The sequence below is a fragment of the Sorex araneus genome, chromosome 5, assembly GCF_027595985.1.
Source record: "Sorex araneus isolate mSorAra2 chromosome 5, mSorAra2.pri, whole genome shotgun sequence".
Lineage (NCBI taxonomy): Eukaryota > Metazoa > Chordata > Mammalia > Eulipotyphla > Soricidae > Sorex > Sorex araneus.
In genome coordinates this window covers 59,495,281-59,515,411 of record NC_073306.1, presented here as the reverse complement: position 1 = coordinate 59,515,411, position 20,131 = coordinate 59,495,281, and the positions used below count along the sequence as shown (strand labels likewise).

Genomic DNA, 20,131 nt, shown 5'->3' with positions numbered 1-20,131 from the left:
AAGAGCTTGATCATGGACAAATGTTGTCATGATCCAAACAGTGATAACTAGATTTGGACCCCGCTAGGGTGAGGAATGATTAATCTGGCCTGAGTGCTGTGGTCTGAGTCTGTGGCAAGATGTTGCCAGGAGAGCTGCCTTGCAAGCCTCAATGTATCTCTTGCTATGTCCATACAAAAATAACTAGTATTAAGATGTTAATAAGTGTTTGGACTAAGGAAAGGAAAAAAACCTTAAGAGTCAGGAAGGGCTTTGGAATGCTCTGCCCTCAGGAAGGGCTTTCTTATGTTGATTTTGCTACCTGGCTGGGTGTAGCCTAGAGGGCAAGGTGGGAGAGACAAGTAGGAGGAGAGACTAGGGGAGAGAGAGGCTGCGGTTGATGCAGAGAGAGGACGGAGCTGGGAGTGCGGGAGATGAGAAAGATGGAAGATTGAATAAACGGTAACTAATCAGCAACCAGCTTGGTCCTCGTTCTTCCCTTGCCGGTCCTTGGCCAACGGCTGTCCTGATCCAGCCCATACACAGCGGTTCCAGAGCACTGAATGCGGGCAGTGAGACAGAGCCGCCTGGAGAGCCCGTGAGTGTACACTCCCGTGGGCGTGCTTTAGTTTTTTACAATTCCTAACAATTCAAGGGGTGTTTATTTAAAAGTTATCTTTGCCTTACACACAGTCAATGCTGGCTAAGTTCCTGGCACCATGCACGGTTCGCCCAAGCACCATCAGGAGCCACTTCTGAGCACAAAGCCAAGAGTGACGCTTGAGCACTGCCAGGTCTGTGGCCCAACACCCTCCTACATACAAATAGGAATTTTTGAAAACTTTAGTTAGGGTGAAATATATATATATATATATATATATATATATAACATAAACGTAATCCCCTTAGCCATTTCTTAAGCTCACAGCCCCATGGCATAATGTACACTCATTTTGGTGTAACTGTCACCACCAGCATCCCCAGAACTCTACCTTGTAAAACTGAAACCACATTTCCATGAAACAATAATTCCCCACTATTCTTTTTCCTGCTCCTGGCACCCTTTTCTATCTCTGCCTTCTGTCTTCATGAATCTGATTGCTCTAGAAGCCTCATCTAAGTTCATTAGACAGTATTTATCCTTTAGTGTCTGACTTATTTCACTTGACATAACATCCTCAGGGCTCATTTAGACTGTGGCATGTAACAGAATTCCCTTGCCTTCAAGGCTGAATAATATTCCACAGCATGAAGGAGCCATATTTTGTTTATTCCGTCATCTGTCAATGGGCCTGCAGATTCCTTACACCCCTTGGCTATTGTGACTAACAATAGCTGCTTTGGTTGCACATACAGACAACTGGAGTGTTTCAGATACAGAGACCAGTGTTCAGGGAAGCTGTGTGGCTTTGCCCAAAGTCATACAATTGGTCTGTGGTGGTCTGGATTTAAAGGCAAGCAGAAGGGGCTGGGAATGGCGCTCTGGAGTACAACACTTGCCTTGTGAGGCCCCAGTTTCCATTCCTAGTCCTGCAAAACACATACTTTTAAATTGAAATATAAGGCAAGCAGAGTTATCGTCAACGCCTCCTTTCCTTTTGTCACTGTGCGCCTGCAACACGGCCAAGCTTATTCGGATCTTGGCCTTCTGTGGAATGTCACTTGACCTTTCCTTAGCAGTTTCATTCCTTCCATAGAAGATGGGGTGTCTCTTCCCTCATGTCTGCTCAGAGGTGCTACCTCCTCTCTCTCCCCTGGGCCATGTCCATCCTTTCCTCTCTACAGGGAAGAATTCTCTCTTTTTCTCTCTCTCACTCTCTCTCTCTCTTTCTCTCTCTCGCTCTCTCGCTCTCTCGCTCTCTCTCTCTCCCCCATCTCTCTCTCCCCCATCTCTCTCTGTTGGTTCTATCCCTCTGTTGGTTCCGCTGTCCCCAGGACAGAACCCCTCATCTGTGCTATTGCAACCATTATTTATTTTCCCACGCTGCATGAAAATGCTGGCACTTCCATGACAGCCTCCAGAGTTTTACACAAGCAACTCCAGAACAATGTACTCAAAAGCACAATTATGCTGTTCCTGAAATGCCAGAAGCCTGATTGGTGATTGTTACATTAATGACTCTTCCTACTACAAGATCCAAGCAAGGGCCTGGGATCTTAGCAGCAAATACTCCCATCTGTGGTTTTCAGCGTGTGGGGCGGGGGCGGGAAGGGGGAGTCCTACTATTGTGGCCACTGCCATTATAGGATCAGAGAGTCATGGTTGGAGGACTGTGACCTTAGGGTGAGGTATTTAGGGTTGAGTCATAAGAAATACCTGTGCCTGGGGCTGGAGGGATAGCATAGCAGGTAAGAGGCTTGGTCTGCATGCAGCTGACCCAAGTTTCATCTCTGACATCCTCTGTGGTCCCCGGAGCCCTGCCAGGAGTGATCCTGAGTGCAGAGCCAGGAGTAAACCCTAAACATTGTCATGTGTGACAAAACAAAGAAAGAAATGAAAAAACCTGTGCAGGCAGAGAGGACCTCGATTCTAATTTCATAGGCAGAGAAACAATGATTGTTTTCCCCAAAGATGTTTACTTCCTGATCACTAGATCTGTGAATGGTCCTTGCCTGGCAAAGGGATTTTTCAGGTGGATTATGGATCTTGAAATAGGGACATTATCCAGGTAGGCTCAGTGTCACCCACAGGGTTCTAGTAAAAGTGGGGCAAGAGGCTCAGAGAAAAGGAGGGATGGTGAAGATGGGGGTCAGAGTGACGCAGGGCCACAAGCCAAGGTCTGTGGGCAGCCAAAAGAAGTTGGAGAGGGCAAAAGAAGTGAACATCTTGATTTTTGCCCATCATAACTTTGATGCCAGATCTCTGAAATTAAGAACTGCAAATGATATAAGGACTTGTTGCCATCTTAAACCACTAATGTTGTGGTCATTTGTTAACAACCAACTACCTGAATTATCCTGCAATAACATACAGTGAGGGGCTTCAGAGGGGAGTGTGGGATCCAGGTTATCCCACTCCCCATTCCAGATCCTTCCTAGTGCTATGCTGAGCCACACCTGAGACCAAGTGTGGGTCTCCAGAACCAGGTCCTCGGGTGAGTGACACGGGCCACTGATTTTCAGCAGTGACGACAGTAGCTATAGGCATGTAGATTTTCTGGGCATCCTGCACCTTGCCAAGCACTTTACAGGGCTTACCTCTGTGCCCCTGACAACTGTGGGGAACATTGGGGTAATCTGTGGAGTGGAAGAAGTCTCCATATGCAATTGGGGAGTGAGGTGCCTTTTATTTATTTGCTTACTGTCACCGTCATCCCGTTGCTCATAGACTTATTTGAGTGGGCACCAGTAATGTCTCTCATTAAGAGACTTATTGTTACTGTTTTTGGCATATCCAATACGAACGGGTAGCTTGCCAGGCTCTGCCGCACAGGCTCGATACTCTCGGTAGCTTGCCGGGCTCTCCGAGAGGGGTGGAGGAATCGAACTCAGGTCGGCCACGTGAAAGGCGAACGCCCAACTGCTGTGCTATCTCTCCAGCCCGTTATAAATTTGCAGGGGATGGCGATCTTTTTCTTTTTCTTTTTTTTCTGAAAAAGGAACAGCATACCAAATAACTCTAGCCCTTCAGCAGCAGACACTTGAATATTATTGTCCATATTTTCCACATGAGAAGGCCACAGCAGAGGTTAGCATATGCCCAGAGTCCCATGCTGGTAAATGAATTAGTTGAATGTAGATCTAACATCCAAAGCCCCTGAGCTCGCAATCAGGGGGCTCCAGCCCCTTCTAGTGACAGGGAGGTGGGCACTGGCTCCAGCTGCGGGTTTTCACTCGCTGCCTGTGCACAGGCCCCTAGGCCTCAGTGAGCCACAGTTTTTAATCTGAAAATAGAGAGAAGTCAACTAGATAGGCATCTCATTTGACTTCTTTGATCTTCTAAAATGTTTGCCTTTAAGAAAGTAGTAGAACCTTCAGCAGATTTGCCATGCTACCCTTAGCAAACAGAGATGAATTTGTTTCTAGAAGTATTTGGTCTAGGGGCCAGAGAGATAATGCAGTGGGCAGCGTGTTTGCCTTACACGCCATCAGGTTCAATCCTTGGCACCCCATATAGTCCCTAAAGCCTTCCTGGGAGTAATTGCCCCAGCACAGATCCAGGCATAAGCTTTGAGTACCCATACCCCCCTAAAAAAACAAAAGTGTTTGTTCTGCTCTGGCTTCTACTAAGGAATTCAAATCTTTTTTATATATATATAATTTATTGATTTTTTTAATTAGTGAATCACAGTGAGGGTACAGTTACAGATTCACACATTTTCGTGCTTGTTTTACCCTCATGCAATGTTCAAGAGCCCATCCCTCCACCAGTGTCTATTCTCCAGCACTTATGAACCCAGTATCCCTCCCACCCCCCTATCCCATTCTGTTTTTTTTTCTTTTTGGGTCATACTTAGTGATGCACAGGGGTTACTCCTGGCTCATGCACTCAGCAATTACTCCTGGCGGCACTCTGGGGACCATATGGGATGCTGGGAATCAGACCCGAGTCGGCCGTGTGTAAGGCAAATGCCCTACCTGCTGTGCTATCGCTCCAGCCCCCTCAAATCATTTTTGATTTACATCCTTTACTAAGTTTGTTTCTGGACTTAAAGTAGGATCATTTGGAACCAAGAAGCTGGACTTGCAACTAAGGGGCTTTGGACATTTATATAATATTTGAGAGTGTGTCTCACAGCTCATGCTATAGACATTCCAGAACAGAGAGTAGAAGCACAACAACGAATGAATGAGTGAACAAATGAATGAATAAATGAATGAATGAGAGTAGCTGGCCATCCCAATCTCCCAGGGTGGTGGTTCCAGGTCCCAGGATCCTAGGGAGAGCCACAAAGGTCAGCAGCCTTGTTCCAGGGAGAACAATTTGTGAACTCAACATACGTGATACATATTTAGAAGCTGATTCTGGTCGCTGGCAGGTAATCCAGTTTCTCTAATGATTCAGCATGAGTAAAACAAGATCGGAGAAGTACAAGAAGGTCAGAGCTTTTTCTTTCCCAGCTGCCCAGTGTAAGAGTTTTCTTTATGAAGTTTCAGAAAGACGCAGGAGGGGGAAGGGAAGAAAGGTGGGGCAACTGCTGTGAATACTGAGGCAGATAGTCACTAGATTTCAATCTCAGTGACCCTCCTCTGGCACCAGCATTAGGACAGAATAAAAGCCTAGAGAGTCCCATGGCGAAGACTGGATACCCGAGGTGCAAATCTCACCCCATACCCAGTGCTCCCTTCCACATCACCGACCCAGTGCTCCCTTTCACATGGTCACCTGGTTTCTGCCTCCAAGGATAGTGGCCTCCCTGCAGCCTATTTTCAGAGCCCTAATCATTAGCTGCTATAATGTCTAATGTATCGAAATCAATTTTCTTGTAGTTTCTATCCAAGGGTGAAACTTCTGAGGGCAGAACTAGCTGCCTGTGTTCCATGACAGCATCTCAGACATCTGCAGACAGGGCCAGGTGCTTGCTAGTCTTCATTTGACAACTGAAAACCATTTGCCTATATCACAGGGTTTCACTTCGATGGTACCAGGAGTCCCTGCAACTTTCTAACTGGACAGGAAGCCCCGGGAACTGCTTCCCAGTTGTGTTTGAGAGAGACCAGGGAATCCTCACTTTCCCCAGATCTCCCTCTCCCCAGCCCTGTGTCACCATATCTTAAATTCTACCCAAATCTGTGTCTCAACAAGGAGCCCAGCTCCCTAACTTCTGCCTTTTCTGTATTTCTTCCTGGTTAATCCTTATGTTGGTTTCCCTGAGCAAAGGGGGCGGTTCTGGAGGTGTCTGCCTCTCTGCTCTTGCCCTTTGCCTGGCCTCAGCATCCATCCACTGAGTCATTTCAGCTGCTCAGCAAACACACGCCGAGCATCTCTAACACACCAGCCCAGTTCTAGCACTAGGGCTAAAATCACAAACAAAATGACACGTCCCTGCCCTTCTGGCTATAATGTTGGGTAAGGGAAGGCAGATGAGAGCAAATCAGTGAAATGTGTCTCATGGCAGATGGTGACAGGTGTTATAAAGAAGAGATGCAGAGGAGGCCGGGGACAGAGAGAGAAGGCGGAGGCAGCGGGTTACAGGGTTCAGTGGAACCACAGGGAAGGCCTGGCTGTCACATGGACACTAGGAGAAGGACATCCCACAGGGAGAGACAAAGATCCTACCAAGCACAAAGATGCTACCGTTCACATGCGCTTGGTGTGCCTAAAGAAGAGAAAGATGTTTGGGGTGCTGGGATTTTATAAAGGGGGGAGAGTGGTAGGAAATCAGGGTGAAAGGAGAAAAATTCAAATAATCGGGGTGGGGGGCTGCTGAGAAGCCCCTGCAAGTGTTCTGGCTCTTACTCTTTTCTTCCTTCCAAATTAGTTTTTATTGAGTTATCATAGTCTACAGTAGCACTGGTATAATTGCTGTATGCCTGCTGGGCTGTTACCCATACACCCCCACCGGAGGGTTGAGACCTCTCTACCACTGGTGACATTTATTCTCAGTGGTATTGATGTAGGCAGGAAGATAGCGAAGGCCCCTCCCAAGGCAATGGCAGTAAATATCCTGGAAAGTAATAGCCCTGACCTCATGGAGAACTGGCTCCAGTCTGTAAGAGACCCTAAGGAGGCTGGACCAACCTCTTTCAACAGACGCTCCAGCAGAAACAAAAGGTCAGGAAAGGAATTTCAAAGAAGACCATCACCACTCCCAACCCCCTTGGTAACCTCCTTAACAACAGACTTTGACCTAGATAGAAACCCCACGTGGGGGCAGGTTGGAGAAACCCTATAAAGACCACCTAGAACAAAGGAAGCTCATGCATATGCTACCCAAGCCCATATGCTGCTATGCTCATGTGGCCGAGCACATGTGGTGCCTGAGCACATGTGTCGCCCACATCTCCGCTCCTAAGATGTGTTCTTTCACACGTTCCTGTCTAATGCTGGGATGTGTGTAGGGACTCTCTCCATGCTTGGAGAAACCCAGGCTCTCTCTTGAGCAGGTTACTCTCCACCACTCTCTCCCACTTTCTCTTCCTCCTTCCCTTCAAAACCTCCAAATAAAAACTGTGTAATTTTCACTACTCGTCTACGCCTGAAATTCCTTTCTGCAAGGCGAGACAAGAACCCAGTAACCCTGGGTCCCAGGTGGCAGAGGTGGATCAGGAGAAAGTGACTGTCTTTCTTCTCCCACTACATCTGAGCCATCCGTGGGGCCCATCGACATCAGTATGGGAGGCATTGGCGAGATAGGAACAGGGGAAGGGCCTAAGTTGACATCTGTCAAGCAAGGAGGAGTCACAGTTGCAAATAAAGTTCCCAAGGAGCACCAGGAGGTGCTAGATTTGTTTTTAGGGGTACTTGGTTTTCCACTATTATGTTCAAGTCACTTACTGTCTCCAAGTCTTGGTTCTGAGCTGGGAAGACAGAAACTAGTGACGAAGGGACAGTGTACTCAATAGAGCGAAGGGATCACAGTTTCTATTGTGTGACTTGAGAAGGTGCTATGGTGAAGGAAGGTCATCCTGGGATCAGTCTCCTTCTACCTCTTCTTGACTGGTGACATTGACCAAGGGACACTGGTGTGTCTTGATCTTTTTCCTCTGTGAAATAGGATGATCCCAGCTGACACTGATGTCTTTGGGAGAAACAGAACTATGTGGTCTGCTCAGAGATACATTCGCCACATGTTGAGAACTTGATAAGTGACCCAGGTTAGACTGAGATACTTTAGGTGAAAAATGTGTGATCAGGAAAAAAGTAACAGGGGCAACATGACTGTTTAAAATTTTCATTTATTAATGCTGGATAAAATAAAATGGAAAAATTCATTTCACCTGTTCATTGGACTTTCTCAACTGTACCAAACAGGGTCTTAATTCTTCCTCCCTTCCTCCCTTCCTCCCTTCCTCCCTTCCTCCCTTCCTTCCTTCCTTCCTTCCTTCCTTCCTTCCTTCCTTCCTTCCTTCCTTCCTTCCTGTATGACCCACATTCTGAGGTGCTCAGGGGCATTCCTGGCTCTGGGTTCAAGAGTGACCCCTAGCAGTGTTTGGGGAACCATATATGGTGAGGAGTGCCAATAAAGGCAGGTACTTCCACTACTACCTATCGGTCCCAGAAATTAAAAATTACATACGTGGCCTGGTAAGGATTTCTACTGCTCTAGACTGCTAGGTTAGTGTTGGAACAGACTAGATACCCCATAAACAAATCCAGAAGGAGCAGCTCCCTGGAGCAGAAGCTGAGACAAATCCCCATCCACCCAAGCAAGCAAATAAAAGCCCACTTCAGACTCTTAGTATTTATTTTCCACGTAGAAAGGAAGTGAAGCAACTCCTGCCGCATGTTTCTGACTGTGTGAGGAGGGAAATCTCTTCCCTCACAACAATCAATTCCTGGTCTATGTGTCTTACTTTACCTGATCAGAAAAAATCTGGGGGGGATTTAAAACAAATCTAATTCCAAATAAGGTTGCAAAGGAAATAAGGGAATAAGATGCCCATTTGTGAATCTGAAGGCAGGGGGGGGCATGAAGCCCACAATGCTGTCCTTCTGTCACTCCTTGCTCAAGAATTTCAAGTAAGTATATCAAAAAACAGGGCACTCACAAAGGCATGGAAAGCGCTCAGGGCTCGGCAGTCCGCATGGCATGTGTGGCACCAGACCATAGCGGCGAGGGCTGGCCTGGCAGCCGGGAGACAGAAGCACATGAAAGCCAAGGGGAGGTTCCCAAACACTCGCGCACTGCAGCAGCTGCTGGAGATTCAAGGAGGGACAAGACACATTTGGGGTCCTCAAAAGGGGCAAGACCATGAACTGGCAATGTTACACAAAGGTCATCAGGGAGGCAAGACAAGATCCAGTGATATCACTCGCACAGGCTCCCAACCCTTCGAGACAGTTGCAGGGGCAGAGAGGGGTGAAGGCTGGAAGGCTAAGGAGGAAGCAGAGAGCTGAAAGAAAATGAAGGTGGGAATGGGGAGGAGGGAAGAGAAGGAGGATGAGGATGGGGGAGGAGGGAGATGGAGAAAGGAGGGGGAGGAGAAGGGAGAAGAAAAAGAATAAAAGAGGGAGGAGGAGAAAGGAGGAGGAAGATAGAGAAGAGAGGAGAGAAGAGAAGGAGGAAAGAGGATGGGTATGAGGAGGAGAGGAAGAGGGAGGAGGAAGGGGAGGAGGAGAGTGAACAGGGAGGAGGAGGAGAATGGAGAGGAGAGGAGAGGGGGAGAGAGGAGGGAGGGGGAGAGGAAGGCTGTAGGACCCATGGGCAGGAGGTTTCCGGGACTGGTGTCTGCTCTCAGCTCTCTGGCTGATCCAGATTCAAGATCCAGTTCCACTTCATGGACCCACAAATGTGCCCAATTTGGGCCTTCACAACAGCCCACAGACATGGAGGTCTTGCTGTGACTTCCCACACTGTCATCTTGCCATCTTGCCATCCCTCAGCCCAAAGGTGACAAAGCCTACCAAGTACCTCCTTAAGGTCAGAACAATAGCACAGCAGGTAGGGTGTTTGGTTTGCATGGAGGCTACCCAGGCTCAATCCCCGCCCCCAATCCCATTCCTGAGCACCACCAGGAGTGTGATTTCTGAGTACAGAGCCAGGAGTGACCCCTGAGCATCCCTGGGTGTGGGCTCCCCCACCCCACCGCCCCCCCCCACACACACATACACACACAGTACTTTGGAGACTGAAGATTCTGAAAGAGAAGGAGCCCACTTAGCTGAAAGTACTTAACCCTAAGTGTACCTTTGGGGCTGTCCGAGACAAGAGGGAAGGCATGACCATTGCTCAGCTCCCAGGATAAAATACACAACAAATGTGATAAAATACACAATAAATGTGACACCTTCAGCAAGCTCTGGGACTTAGAGCAGCAGGACTCGGTGGGACTCACCAGGAAGCAGACAAAATGGAATGAGGTTATCTTAGGTCATGTTTGCCATTGACTCTCCTTCAGAACTCCAGACCACGATGCGTGTAAAAGCTGACAGCGGGCCCTGGGCACCGGGGATGCTGAGAAAGGTGACACCCTGTGACGCAACTCTAATTAAGAGTCAAGTTTAAAACGCATTAGCCTGTGGCATACAGGACAGGCACAGACCTGTCAGAGGCAGGAGGGAGGCCACCAGCAAGAGGGCAGGAGACCTCAGCCGACCTTTGCCCAGAACACGAGTCTCTTAAGTGTCTAAGCACACACAGAACTTGCACTCAGCTGGTGATCAAATAATGCAAATTGCAAATTAAAGCAATAAGGAGACGTGCTCATTTTTGCCTTTCAAATTGGAAAACATTTCTTAAATAAATAATGCATTAAAAAGTGGGAGAGGTGTGGAGAGATGGATACTGCGTATTTGCCAACGATGGCAGCCTCCGGAGGGCACTTAGGCAAAAAAGGTACCCAGGGATTTCAAATAGCCTGATTTCACCCTGCATGTCCACCTCAACAAATTCCCAAAGAAATGAGCAGATCTCACTGAGAAACCAGTGACGGTTTCTCAACCTTGATCCTCTTGTTCTCTGTGATTCAAAGAAACCAGGTGCATGGGAAATGCCCAGTGGCTTGCAGTCCCCTAGATTCTAGCAGAGCAGGCTTGGAAAGGATTTGGCCTTTCAAGGCTTCAACTTTCCCAACCTTCATGAAACCAGTTCTTCAAAGAATGACTATCTTTCATTCCCTTCATTTTGGGGGGAGGGTGCGGGGAGAGAGGGAACCTCCAAATCAGTGTTCAGGAAGACAGGAAATTCTCAGTCAACCAGGTCAGTGGCTCAAGGCAAGAGCCCAAGGATAGGGTACTGCTTGGACCCTGGAGTGCCAGGAATGAGTCACAGGTATTTCGGAATGACTGCAAAGGTCCAGCGGCAGCAGCAGTGGCAGAAGCTGTATGGGCCTGGAGCCCTGGAGTGTGTATGTGGGGGGTTGGGGTGCTGGGAATGAGTTCCCAGTATGAAATGTAGCTTCCTGACCTCATTCCTCATCAGCAGGTCTGGAGACTGGGGAATAAGCATTTCACACTGGCTCCACAGGTAACAAAAGTGGTTCCCCAAGAAACACCATTGTTGGATTTTCTTTCCCTCCCATTTGACCTTATAAGGGAGGAGGAAGTAAAGGCTTCAAATTGCAAAGGTCACTGAAGATCACTGCTATTCCTCTATTTCCTCAGAACCTCTCTACCCCATCCCCACCTCTCTGTTCCAGCTGGTCATCTGAGAGATCCCTAAGTCTCTAGCTTCCAAGTCTGGCCAGAGGGATGGTCACCATGTGCTTGGTGACAGGCACTGTAGCACTGTCATCCTGTTGTTCATCGAATTGCTCGAGTGGGCACCAGTAATGTCTCCATTGTGAGACTTGATGTTACTGTTTTGGGCATATCAAATTCGCCACGGGTAATAACTTGCCAGGCTCTGCTGTGCAAGTGGGATACTCTTGGTAGCTTGCTGGGCTCTCAGAGAGGGACGGAGGAAGCAAACCTGGGTCAGCCACGTGCAAGGCTAATGCCCTACCCACTGTACTATTGCTCCAGTCAACTTGGTGACATACTGTCTCAGAATGCCCAGGTTCTAGAGTCTCATGGGAAAAGCTTGAGATCTGGTACAGAATCTGGGATTGAAGGTAGGTAAAGTAGAAGAATCAAAGAGGGGAAAGAGGCAGTACTAGGGATTCTCTGAATCTCATGCCAAGGTTCCCTGCCTGTAGGCAAGAATTAAGAATAGGCAAGTGCTGGGGGAGAAGGCAATTGGGATAGAGAAGGGACCATTATGATAAAGATAATTGGAAATGATCACTCTGGGTAAGAACTGCATGCTGAAAGTAGGTAGAGGAACACACATGATAACCTCTCAGTATCTGTACCGCAAACCATAGTGCCTAGAAGGAGAGAGTCAGAGGCAGGCTGGGGGAAGGGGGGGTGGCAGGAGGGAAACTGGGGTCATTGGTGGTGTAAAATGGACACTGGTGGAGGGATGGGTTTTGGATCATTGTATGACTAAAACCTGATCATGAACAGCTTTGTAACTGTATTTAAAAAATTTAAATAAATAAATACAATGAATTCAAAGTGTATGAAAAAGAAAAATATATATATTAGGAGTCAGATAACTGCTCTACCTTGCACAAACCTTTCATTTTGCACTTCAGAGGTTTCTTGGTGGGTAAATCATGGATTAAGGTACCTGCCAGGCACGATTTCATTAAAAAGGAGGGTACCTGGAGACTGCAAGGTAGGCTCCAGGGTAGAGCATCTAGGTATGAAACAAGATGCTCAATTAGAACAACATACTTTTGTGTGCCCCAAATCTTGCATGAGATATACTTATCAAACCACTCCTGGTTGCTGAGCTGAAATCCCAAGCTAATTCATCGTTCTTGGGGGGTTTGTTGGTTTGATTTGTTTTTTGTGAATGTGGCTGCTGCAGGCAGGCAGTCTTCTGTCCTCTTCTTCCCCCCAAATCAGATGCGACAGGGCAGATCCTACCCAGCCCAGCCCTGCTGCTGTGTTCCTTCCTCCCCTGGGGCTCTGGGCTGAGTGCTCCCATCACCGCAAGGACACGACTCCCTGGCAGCTGCGTGTAACCATCAGAGCTGGTCAAGGTCACTTCCTTGCTCTGCTCTGCTCTGCTTCTCTGGGGGAGGAGAGCATGGACGTGGAGGGGGAAGTCTGTAGGGCAGATGCCACTAGGCTCCTTCCACTGCTCCTTCTCTGGGAAGAGCAAGTAGAGGCGGAGCATCCTGGTAGGTCACTGGAAGCCAGGAGATCCTGGGATAATAGGTCAATCCTAAACTGTGACCTTAGGCAAGTTACCCCCATCACCTTGAAAGTGAAAAAAAAAAGGAATGTAAGGGTATGAGGAGAAAGTTTAAAATGCTTTGTATGTATAAGACTTTGTATGTATAGGGCGTTTGCCTTGCATGCGGCTGACCCGTGTTCAATTCCTCCGCCCCTCTTGGAGAGCCCAGCAAGCTACCGAGAGTATCTTGCCCGCACCGCAGAGCCTGGCAAGCTACCCGTAGAGTATTGGATATGCCAAAAACAGTAACAAGTCTCACAGTGGGGACGTTATTGGTGCCTGCTTGAGCAAATGGATGAGCGATGGGATGGCAGTGACAGTGATGTATAAAGCCCTAAATTCAATCCCTGGTGCCTAACCATCCTCCAGTACCCTGGATGTAGCCCTGGGGGTCCCCAACATACTGGCCTGCAAGTGACGGACCAGAGCACAGGAGCAACAGCCCACATGGCTGTCTACAGATCACCAGGAGTGGCCTCTGGGTCCCCAAGCTCCACCTGGGAGCACTGCAAACAACAAGAGATTGATTAACAGCACTAATGACAGTTATGTACTGTTCTATGCGCTGGTCTAAGCCCTTATCCACAGCATCCACATTAATCCTCCCAACAACCCTCTAAAGAGCGTAACAGCCCATTGCACTGACTGACAGCTGCCATCTGACCTCATGTTCTGGTAGTCAGAGCGAAAAGTCACGCAACTTGTGAGGAATGCTAGCACTTGGACCCAGGCAGTGCAGGGCCAGAAGCTCTTGGCCATTTCCTGCAGCCTGTGCAAACATCAGAGGCACAAATGCACTTGGAGAGGGAAGGGGAGACTGGCAGCTCTTGGGCACCTACTGTACACTGAGCACCTCTGTGGCCTTTGTCAAGATCATTCATCCAACCTGGACAAGAAGCATGGGGTAAGGGTGGTTCTGCACCCTGACCTCAGGGTTAGAGAAACTGAGGCTCAAAGAGGTCAGGCACTAGTGGCCTCAGGCCACAAAGCTGAGTGTGGATTGAAACCCAGCCCGCCTAGGCTGGTGCTAATCCACACCTTCATGCCCGCCTCTAGTTCACAGCTCCTGAGACTCACAACATACACAGCCTAGGGTGAGCCTGGCCCATGCTCAGGGCCCGAAGCCCTCATGCAACCCCCTAGCTACCTCTGTCCTCACTGTCCTCAATGAGATCCCCCCCACCCATGTCCACTTGAAACCATGCAACAGCCCATGGTCCCCACTCACATCCCCGCCGAGTCCCTGTACGCTCTGTTGGAGGCAGGAAGTGCGCTCACATCCATCTTGGTCCTTACTCCCACCCACGGGATCCGCTTTTCATGCAGACCACCTGGTGCAATGCATGAGGCAGCATTTCTGAATCCAAGTATCTCACGTGGACAAGACAAGGAGCAGTAAAGTGACCCCAGAGACACCCAGTTCTTTGTTTTTTATTTTAGGGCCACACTGGTGTTGCTCAGAGCTTACTCCTGACTCTGTGCCCAAGGATTACTCCTGAGGGGCTTTGGGGCACCCTATGGGGTCCTGGGTATCAAACTCGGGTTGGCCTCCTACAAGGCCTCCTTCATATTCAAGGAAAGTATAGGTTATCCAACTACAGGTTAATATGTCTCATGCAAAATAGATGGAAGGGGGCTGTCTCTGTCAGTCTCTCTACCTACATTCCTGTCTTTCCCAATTTTGATATTAGATCAGAACTTTTTGTCTGCAATGTTAAGTTGCAAACTATGCTTCACATGACCTGACAAAATTAAAAGGTAGGGAAAATACAGAAAATTAACTTTAGTAGCTTAGTAGCTAAAAAAGAAAGATTAATAGCATAAATTCCATTTTAACATAGTACTAAAAGTAGCATACTGCCAAATGAAATATGTACAATTCCCAGTTTATTTTGCTTACTTAATTTGAGTATCATAACACAAAAGAACAAAATAATAGAGTCTTCAAAATAAGAGAAAAGAAGGTTTTATAACTAATTAGAGTTTCAAATCTGATTTTGGGTAATTGTCCAAATTATATCGCTCTGGTGCAAAACCTACTTTTTAAGCCAGGGCTCAAATCTACAGCCTCAGACTCCAAATTCAGAGTTCTGTAAGACCTCAGGTATCAACCAAAGTATCCAGAGATGAGGAAACTGAGCCACATGTAGGCAGTGTGCTATGTTCCAGGTCACAGTCATGCATGCAGAACAACTGTATGCTAAACCTAAAGCTCATGCCCTCTGACCCGGAAGGCCGGGTCATCATGCAGATGACAATGAGGCCAATTGTGCCAGCTCAACTAATCATGGGCACCGAGGATGACAACTTCCCCTAGCAAGCAGGGCCAGAGCAAGTGAAATCAGGTCGACCCCACCCCACAGTGGGACAAGCTTCCTCAGGACAAACTTTTGGTGAGAAGAGACCTCGGGGGAGCCCGATACCTGAAAAAAGGGCTAAGCTTAAAATTAGGGGACTCTGCATCTTGCAGGTCTCATCTAGGGAAAACATGCTTCTTTTATTTGCCCTGCAAAAGCAAGACTGAAAAACATTGCCTAAAAACTCAGAATTGTTCCTCTCCACCAAAATCTTTAGGAAAAAGCTAAAGATTTATATGATCTCAAAACAAACCTGAGTATTGAGTAAACTTGCTCTTAAGATAGAGCCATCCCAGAACAAAAGAAGCTGCTGCTGGGTGAAGCCTTGACGGGGCCCAAAGCTGTATTTATCTCACCTTTTATTTTATTTACTTCTCTTTTTGTTGCTTTGGTTTTAGGGAGGAACACCCTGTGATTTTAAAAAGTTAACCCCAGTTCTCTGCTGGGGTGCAATTCCTGGCAATGCTCAGGAGACTGGGAATTAAACCCGGGATATTATATATGCAAGGCAAGTGCACTCCACTGAGCCACATCCCTAGCTAGATAGGTCACCTTTCCTAATGAGTGTCTGGCACCTGTGGTTCAGGTTCCCCAACCTGCAGGACTAGGTGGAGGCAAGAGGCAGGGTCCAGAGTGCCCTGCTGAAGGCTCTCCTGGTGCTCACTATGGGCAGGAATTCACCTGCCAGAAGACCAACACTGCCCGCACCCCGTGCAGAAGGCTGCAGTCCCACCTTCTGGGCTCTGGCTTTACGTTCTTCCTGCTCGTTTTCACGAGAACCCCTAACTGCTGTGCTCTCGTGTTCTTGCATGCCAAGCAGATATTGCATCTGAACACCCCTGGATCTGTCCATCAGGAAAGCAATGAGACCCACAGCTCACAGGCTTTCACTGGCTGATTCCATCTCTGGCTGGCAAAGCCCCAGCCTTCAAAACCTCACCCTGCCTCATGGCTTTGAGCAGACCACCAGGACTCTGTCCCCAGGGCTATTTCTCATCCTGGAGACAGAAGAGGAAGCTGAGAGCAGACCTGCTCAGTCGCCCGGGGGCTTCGGGAGAGTTCTGAGAACTGGAGGGCGGTTCTCCGGGTTCAGGGTAGGAAGAAGGGTGCTGACACACCCAAGGATGTCTTCCCTACGGAACGGTCACGTAAAACAACCCCTCCGCCAATTCTAGGACCCCAAACTCCAGAAGCTGATTGTGGTCCTGGGAACCCAGACATGTCACCCACCTTACTTTAGAAAGGGAAGGTGGAGCAGGCCAGGGAGCCCAGAAACTATACAATTCCAGATGCCCCTCGCCCATGTTTCCTAGAAGTCCCAGGAAAAGCTCAGGCTGGGGACTCACGAGGGCCACACCCTGAGAAACTCTCACTTAACTCTTACTTGCACACAAGCCACGCTACCTCCTCCTCTCCCTTCTCCCACTCCTCCTTCTCATCCTCCTCCTTCTTTCCCTCCTCCTCTTCCTCTTCCTCCTCCTCTTCTTCCTCTTCTTCCTCTTCCTCTTCCTCCTCTTCCTTTTGCCCCTCCTCTCTCCTCCTCCTCCTCCTCCTACTTTTCCCTTCTCCTTCTCCTCTTCTTCCTCTTCCTCCTCCTACTCTTCCCTTCTCCTCCTCCTCTTCCCTTTTCTTCCTCCCCCTCCTCCTCCTCCTCCTCTTCTCCTTCCTCCTCTTCTTCCTCCTCCTTCTCTTCCTCCTCCTCCTCTTCCCCTCCTCTTCCTTTTCTTCTTCCTCCTCCTCCTCTTCTCCTTCCTCCTCTTCTTCCTCCTCCTTCTCTTCCTCTTCCTTCACTTCCTCCTCCTCCTCTTCCCTTTTCTTCTTCCTCCTCCTCCTCTTCCTCCTCCTCTTCCCTTTTCTTCTTCCTCCTCCTCCTCCTCCTCTTCTCCTTCCTCCTCTTCTTCCTCCTCCTTCTCTTCCTCTTTCCTTCGCTTCCTCCTCCCTCCTCTTCCTCCTCCTCTTCCCTTTTCCTCCTCCTCCTCCTCCTCCTCCTCCTCCTCCTCCTCCTCCTCCTCCTCCTCCTTCTCCTCCTCCTCCTCCTCCTCCTCCTCCTCCTTCTCATCCCTTTTCCTCCTCCTTCTCCTCCTCCTCCTCTTGGGAAGTCAGCGGGGGTCTGAATGGGATGTCGCCCTGCCACCCGCCTCCCACAGCGTCTCACCTTTGGGCAGCTTGGACTCGTTCTCCTGGATCCAGGTGTAGAGATGGGCAAAGTCGCAGTCGCAGAGCCAAGGGTTCCCGTCCAGGCGCAGGGTGCGCAGCGCGGGCAGTGCGGCCAGGGTGGCCACGCTGAGGCTGCGCAGGTTGTTGTCATTGAGCTCCAGGACCTGCAGCGACTCGAGGGTCTCGAAGGCGTCCTCGTGCACGCCGGCCAGGCGGTTGTTGGCCAGGCTCAGGCGGACCAGCCTCCCCGCCGAGCGGAAGGCGCCGGCCCCCAGCTGGGTCAGGTTGTTGTAGCTGAGGTCGAGGAAGGCGAGCTTGGCCGAGCCGCTGAACGTGCCCTCCTCCAGCGAGCGCAGCGAGTTGTTCCTGAAGTCCAAGTACACCAGGTCGCCGTAGAAGATGAAGAAGTCCTCGGGGATGCGCTGGATGCGGTTGCCGGCCACCAGCAGCTTGCGCACGTCCAGGGGGGAAGGGGTCGGGCACGCTGGGCAGTCCCGCGGTCGCGACAGTCCACGGTGTGCGGGTCGCTGCAGGCGCAGCCCGCGGGGCACGGGCGCCCCGGGCCGGGCAGCAGCAGGAGGCAGCAGAGCCCGAGCGCCGCGGCAGCGCCGGCGGGAGCGCGGGGGGGCGGCGCGGGGGGCGCATGGCCACGCCGACGCCTGTGTCCCCCGCGAGCTCGGGCGCTGGGCGGCGGGGACTGGCGGCGGGCGGGGGAGCGGCGCGGAGGGAGGGGCGAGGGACCGGCAAGGCACCCGCCGCCAGAGCCCGGGGGGCAGCGGCCGGGCGCCGTTCCCCCGGCCCCCGAAACGGGGAGACCCGCCGACGAGACCTGTCGGGCAGCGCTCCCGAGCCCGGGGACGTTTTCCGCGCGAGTGTCCCGGGCGTGCGCCCTCGCGCCCCCGCGCGCACCCCCAGATCCCCGCGGGCGTGCAAGCTGGGTCTCCCGGCTCTGCGCCCGCAGCAATCCCGGGGGGCTTGGGGACGGGCGCGAGGCACCTGCTGCGGGCTCGGAGCTGAGGGAGCCCCGGGAGAAGCGGGTCTTCGCGCCCTCCCGGCCCCACCCGCGCTTGACCCATCTCAAGGAGGCGGACGGGCAGCTGCCAGGGCCCCCTGCTGTGGCTCCGAGGAAGACCAGGACCCGTCAGCACTTTCCACCGCTGGCCCCTAGGCTGGTAGGGAACGGGCACCCGCCCTCCCAGAGCTGCCGCTGCTGTCTTATAATAGCGAGGGGGGTGTGGGGCTCTGGGTTCCGTTGTGGTGTAGCCTCAGGACCACCTGGGTCACATCTCCCCTCGCCCGCCCTCCGCCCCCGTGGAAAATGGATGGGAAAATGCTTCTCGCTTTATGAGCGGATCCCGGAGTCAAGAGAACAACCTAAGATGAGGGAGAGCTTCGTGGGCAGAGCCTGGGCTTCCTTTGCTGGAGGTCCTGGTTCCAACCCAGCACTGCTAAGAATGGGCAAGGAGTTAAGAGTACCCCCCTGGGCCCTGCTGGGTGTGGCCACAAAACCAAACCAGAAAAACAGAAAGGAATGAAATAGGAACACTAGGGCCAAAGAGATGGTACAGTGGGTAGGGAGTTTGCCTTGCATGCTGTATGGGGTTTGCTCTCCCGCCCCCCCCCCCCACACCCAGCACTGTGCCAGGATTGACTCTTGAGTGCAGTCAGAAGTTATCCCTGAGCATCACCAGGCGTGACCCCCAAAATTAAACAAACAGCAGCAAAGAAGGAGAGGGAAGGAAGGAAGGAAGGAAGGAAGGAAGGAAGGAAGGAAGGAAGGAAGAAGGAAGGAAGGAAGGAAGGAAGGAAGGAAAGGAAGGAAGAAGAGGGAGGGAGGGAGGGAGGGAGGGAGGGAGGGAGGGAGGGAGGGAGGGAGGGAGGGAGGGAGGGGGGAGGGGAGGGAGGGGGGAGGAGAGGAAAGAGAAGGAAGAAAGGATGAGAAAGAAAGGGAAGGAAAGGATAAGAGGAAAGAAAGGAGAAGGAAAAGAAGGAAGCAAGGAGAAAGAAAGGAAAGAAAGAAAGAAAGAAAGAAAGAAAGAAAGAAAGAAAAGAAAGAAAGAAAGAAAGAAAGAAAGAAAGAAAGAAAGAAAGAAAGAAAGAAAGAAAAAGAAAGAATGAAAGAAAGAGAGGAGAGAGAGGGAGGGAGGGAGGGAGGGAGGGAGGGAGGGAGGGAGGGAGGGAGGGAGGGAGGGAGAGGAACACCTATCTGGACTCCCCTCCTCCTCCCATGTCTCCCACACAAGCCTACCTGGGCGGTGCGGAGACTAGAGGAGCCCAAGGCTTCCGGGGTCCCTCCAGGAGAGTTTCTCCCTTCATCTCCCCTCCAAGCCCTAGGCATTTCCTCCATCCATTTCTGAAACTTTTCTAAGAAGAGGTCCCCACAGAACCACCTAGAGATCATCTTGCTCTTGGCTATTTCGGTCCAAATTCACTGGAAAATGGATAACCTCTCACCGAGACCAAAATAACGCAGGGAACAGCTGTTGACCAATGGGTCCGCAGTGGCCCTGCCCGGGCCCCCGCCCTGATGAGCACTGGCGGGAGCGGGGCGGGGAGGGGGGGAGGCTCAAGTTCCCAAATCACAGAGCTAAGCCCCCCAGCCCTTTTCCCCAGGCACGTGCAGACCTGCTGCCGTTAGACGGATCAAAATCTGAGTCTCTGGGACAGAGCCAAGGGCTCGAGAGAGGACAAATGTTTGCTGGGGGGCGGGGCTGGGGATCCCAGAGACGCTCTGAGGCACCCGGATCCTGCAGCATTCTCTGGGCTTATGTGTCAGGCCCGCAAGCCAGACCTCTGGAGCGCGCTGCC

At 50.6% G+C, this 20,131-nt stretch overlaps 1 protein-coding gene and 1 non-coding gene across 2 annotated transcripts in view; both read right to left on the bottom strand.

Annotated features, from left to right (window-relative positions):
• The window catches only part of LRRC38 (leucine rich repeat containing 38), a gene marked incomplete at its 5' end in the record, with an annotated part of 35,538 nt that extends 17,077 nt beyond the window's left edge, over nucleotides 1-18,461 (bottom strand). The window contains 2 exon segments of the mRNA XM_004603648.2: nucleotides 17,322-17,814; nucleotides 17,817-18,461. Of these exon segments, the coding sequence (XP_004603705.2) occupies nucleotides 17,322-17,814; nucleotides 17,817-18,461 (1,138 nt within the window).
• On the bottom strand, nucleotides 15,312-15,427 carry LOC129405205 (U5 spliceosomal RNA). Its single transcript, XR_008630388.1, has one exon. It is a non-coding gene; the product is annotated as a U5 spliceosomal RNA (small nuclear RNA).
• Nucleotides 18,462-20,131: the final 1,670 nt, after the last annotated feature.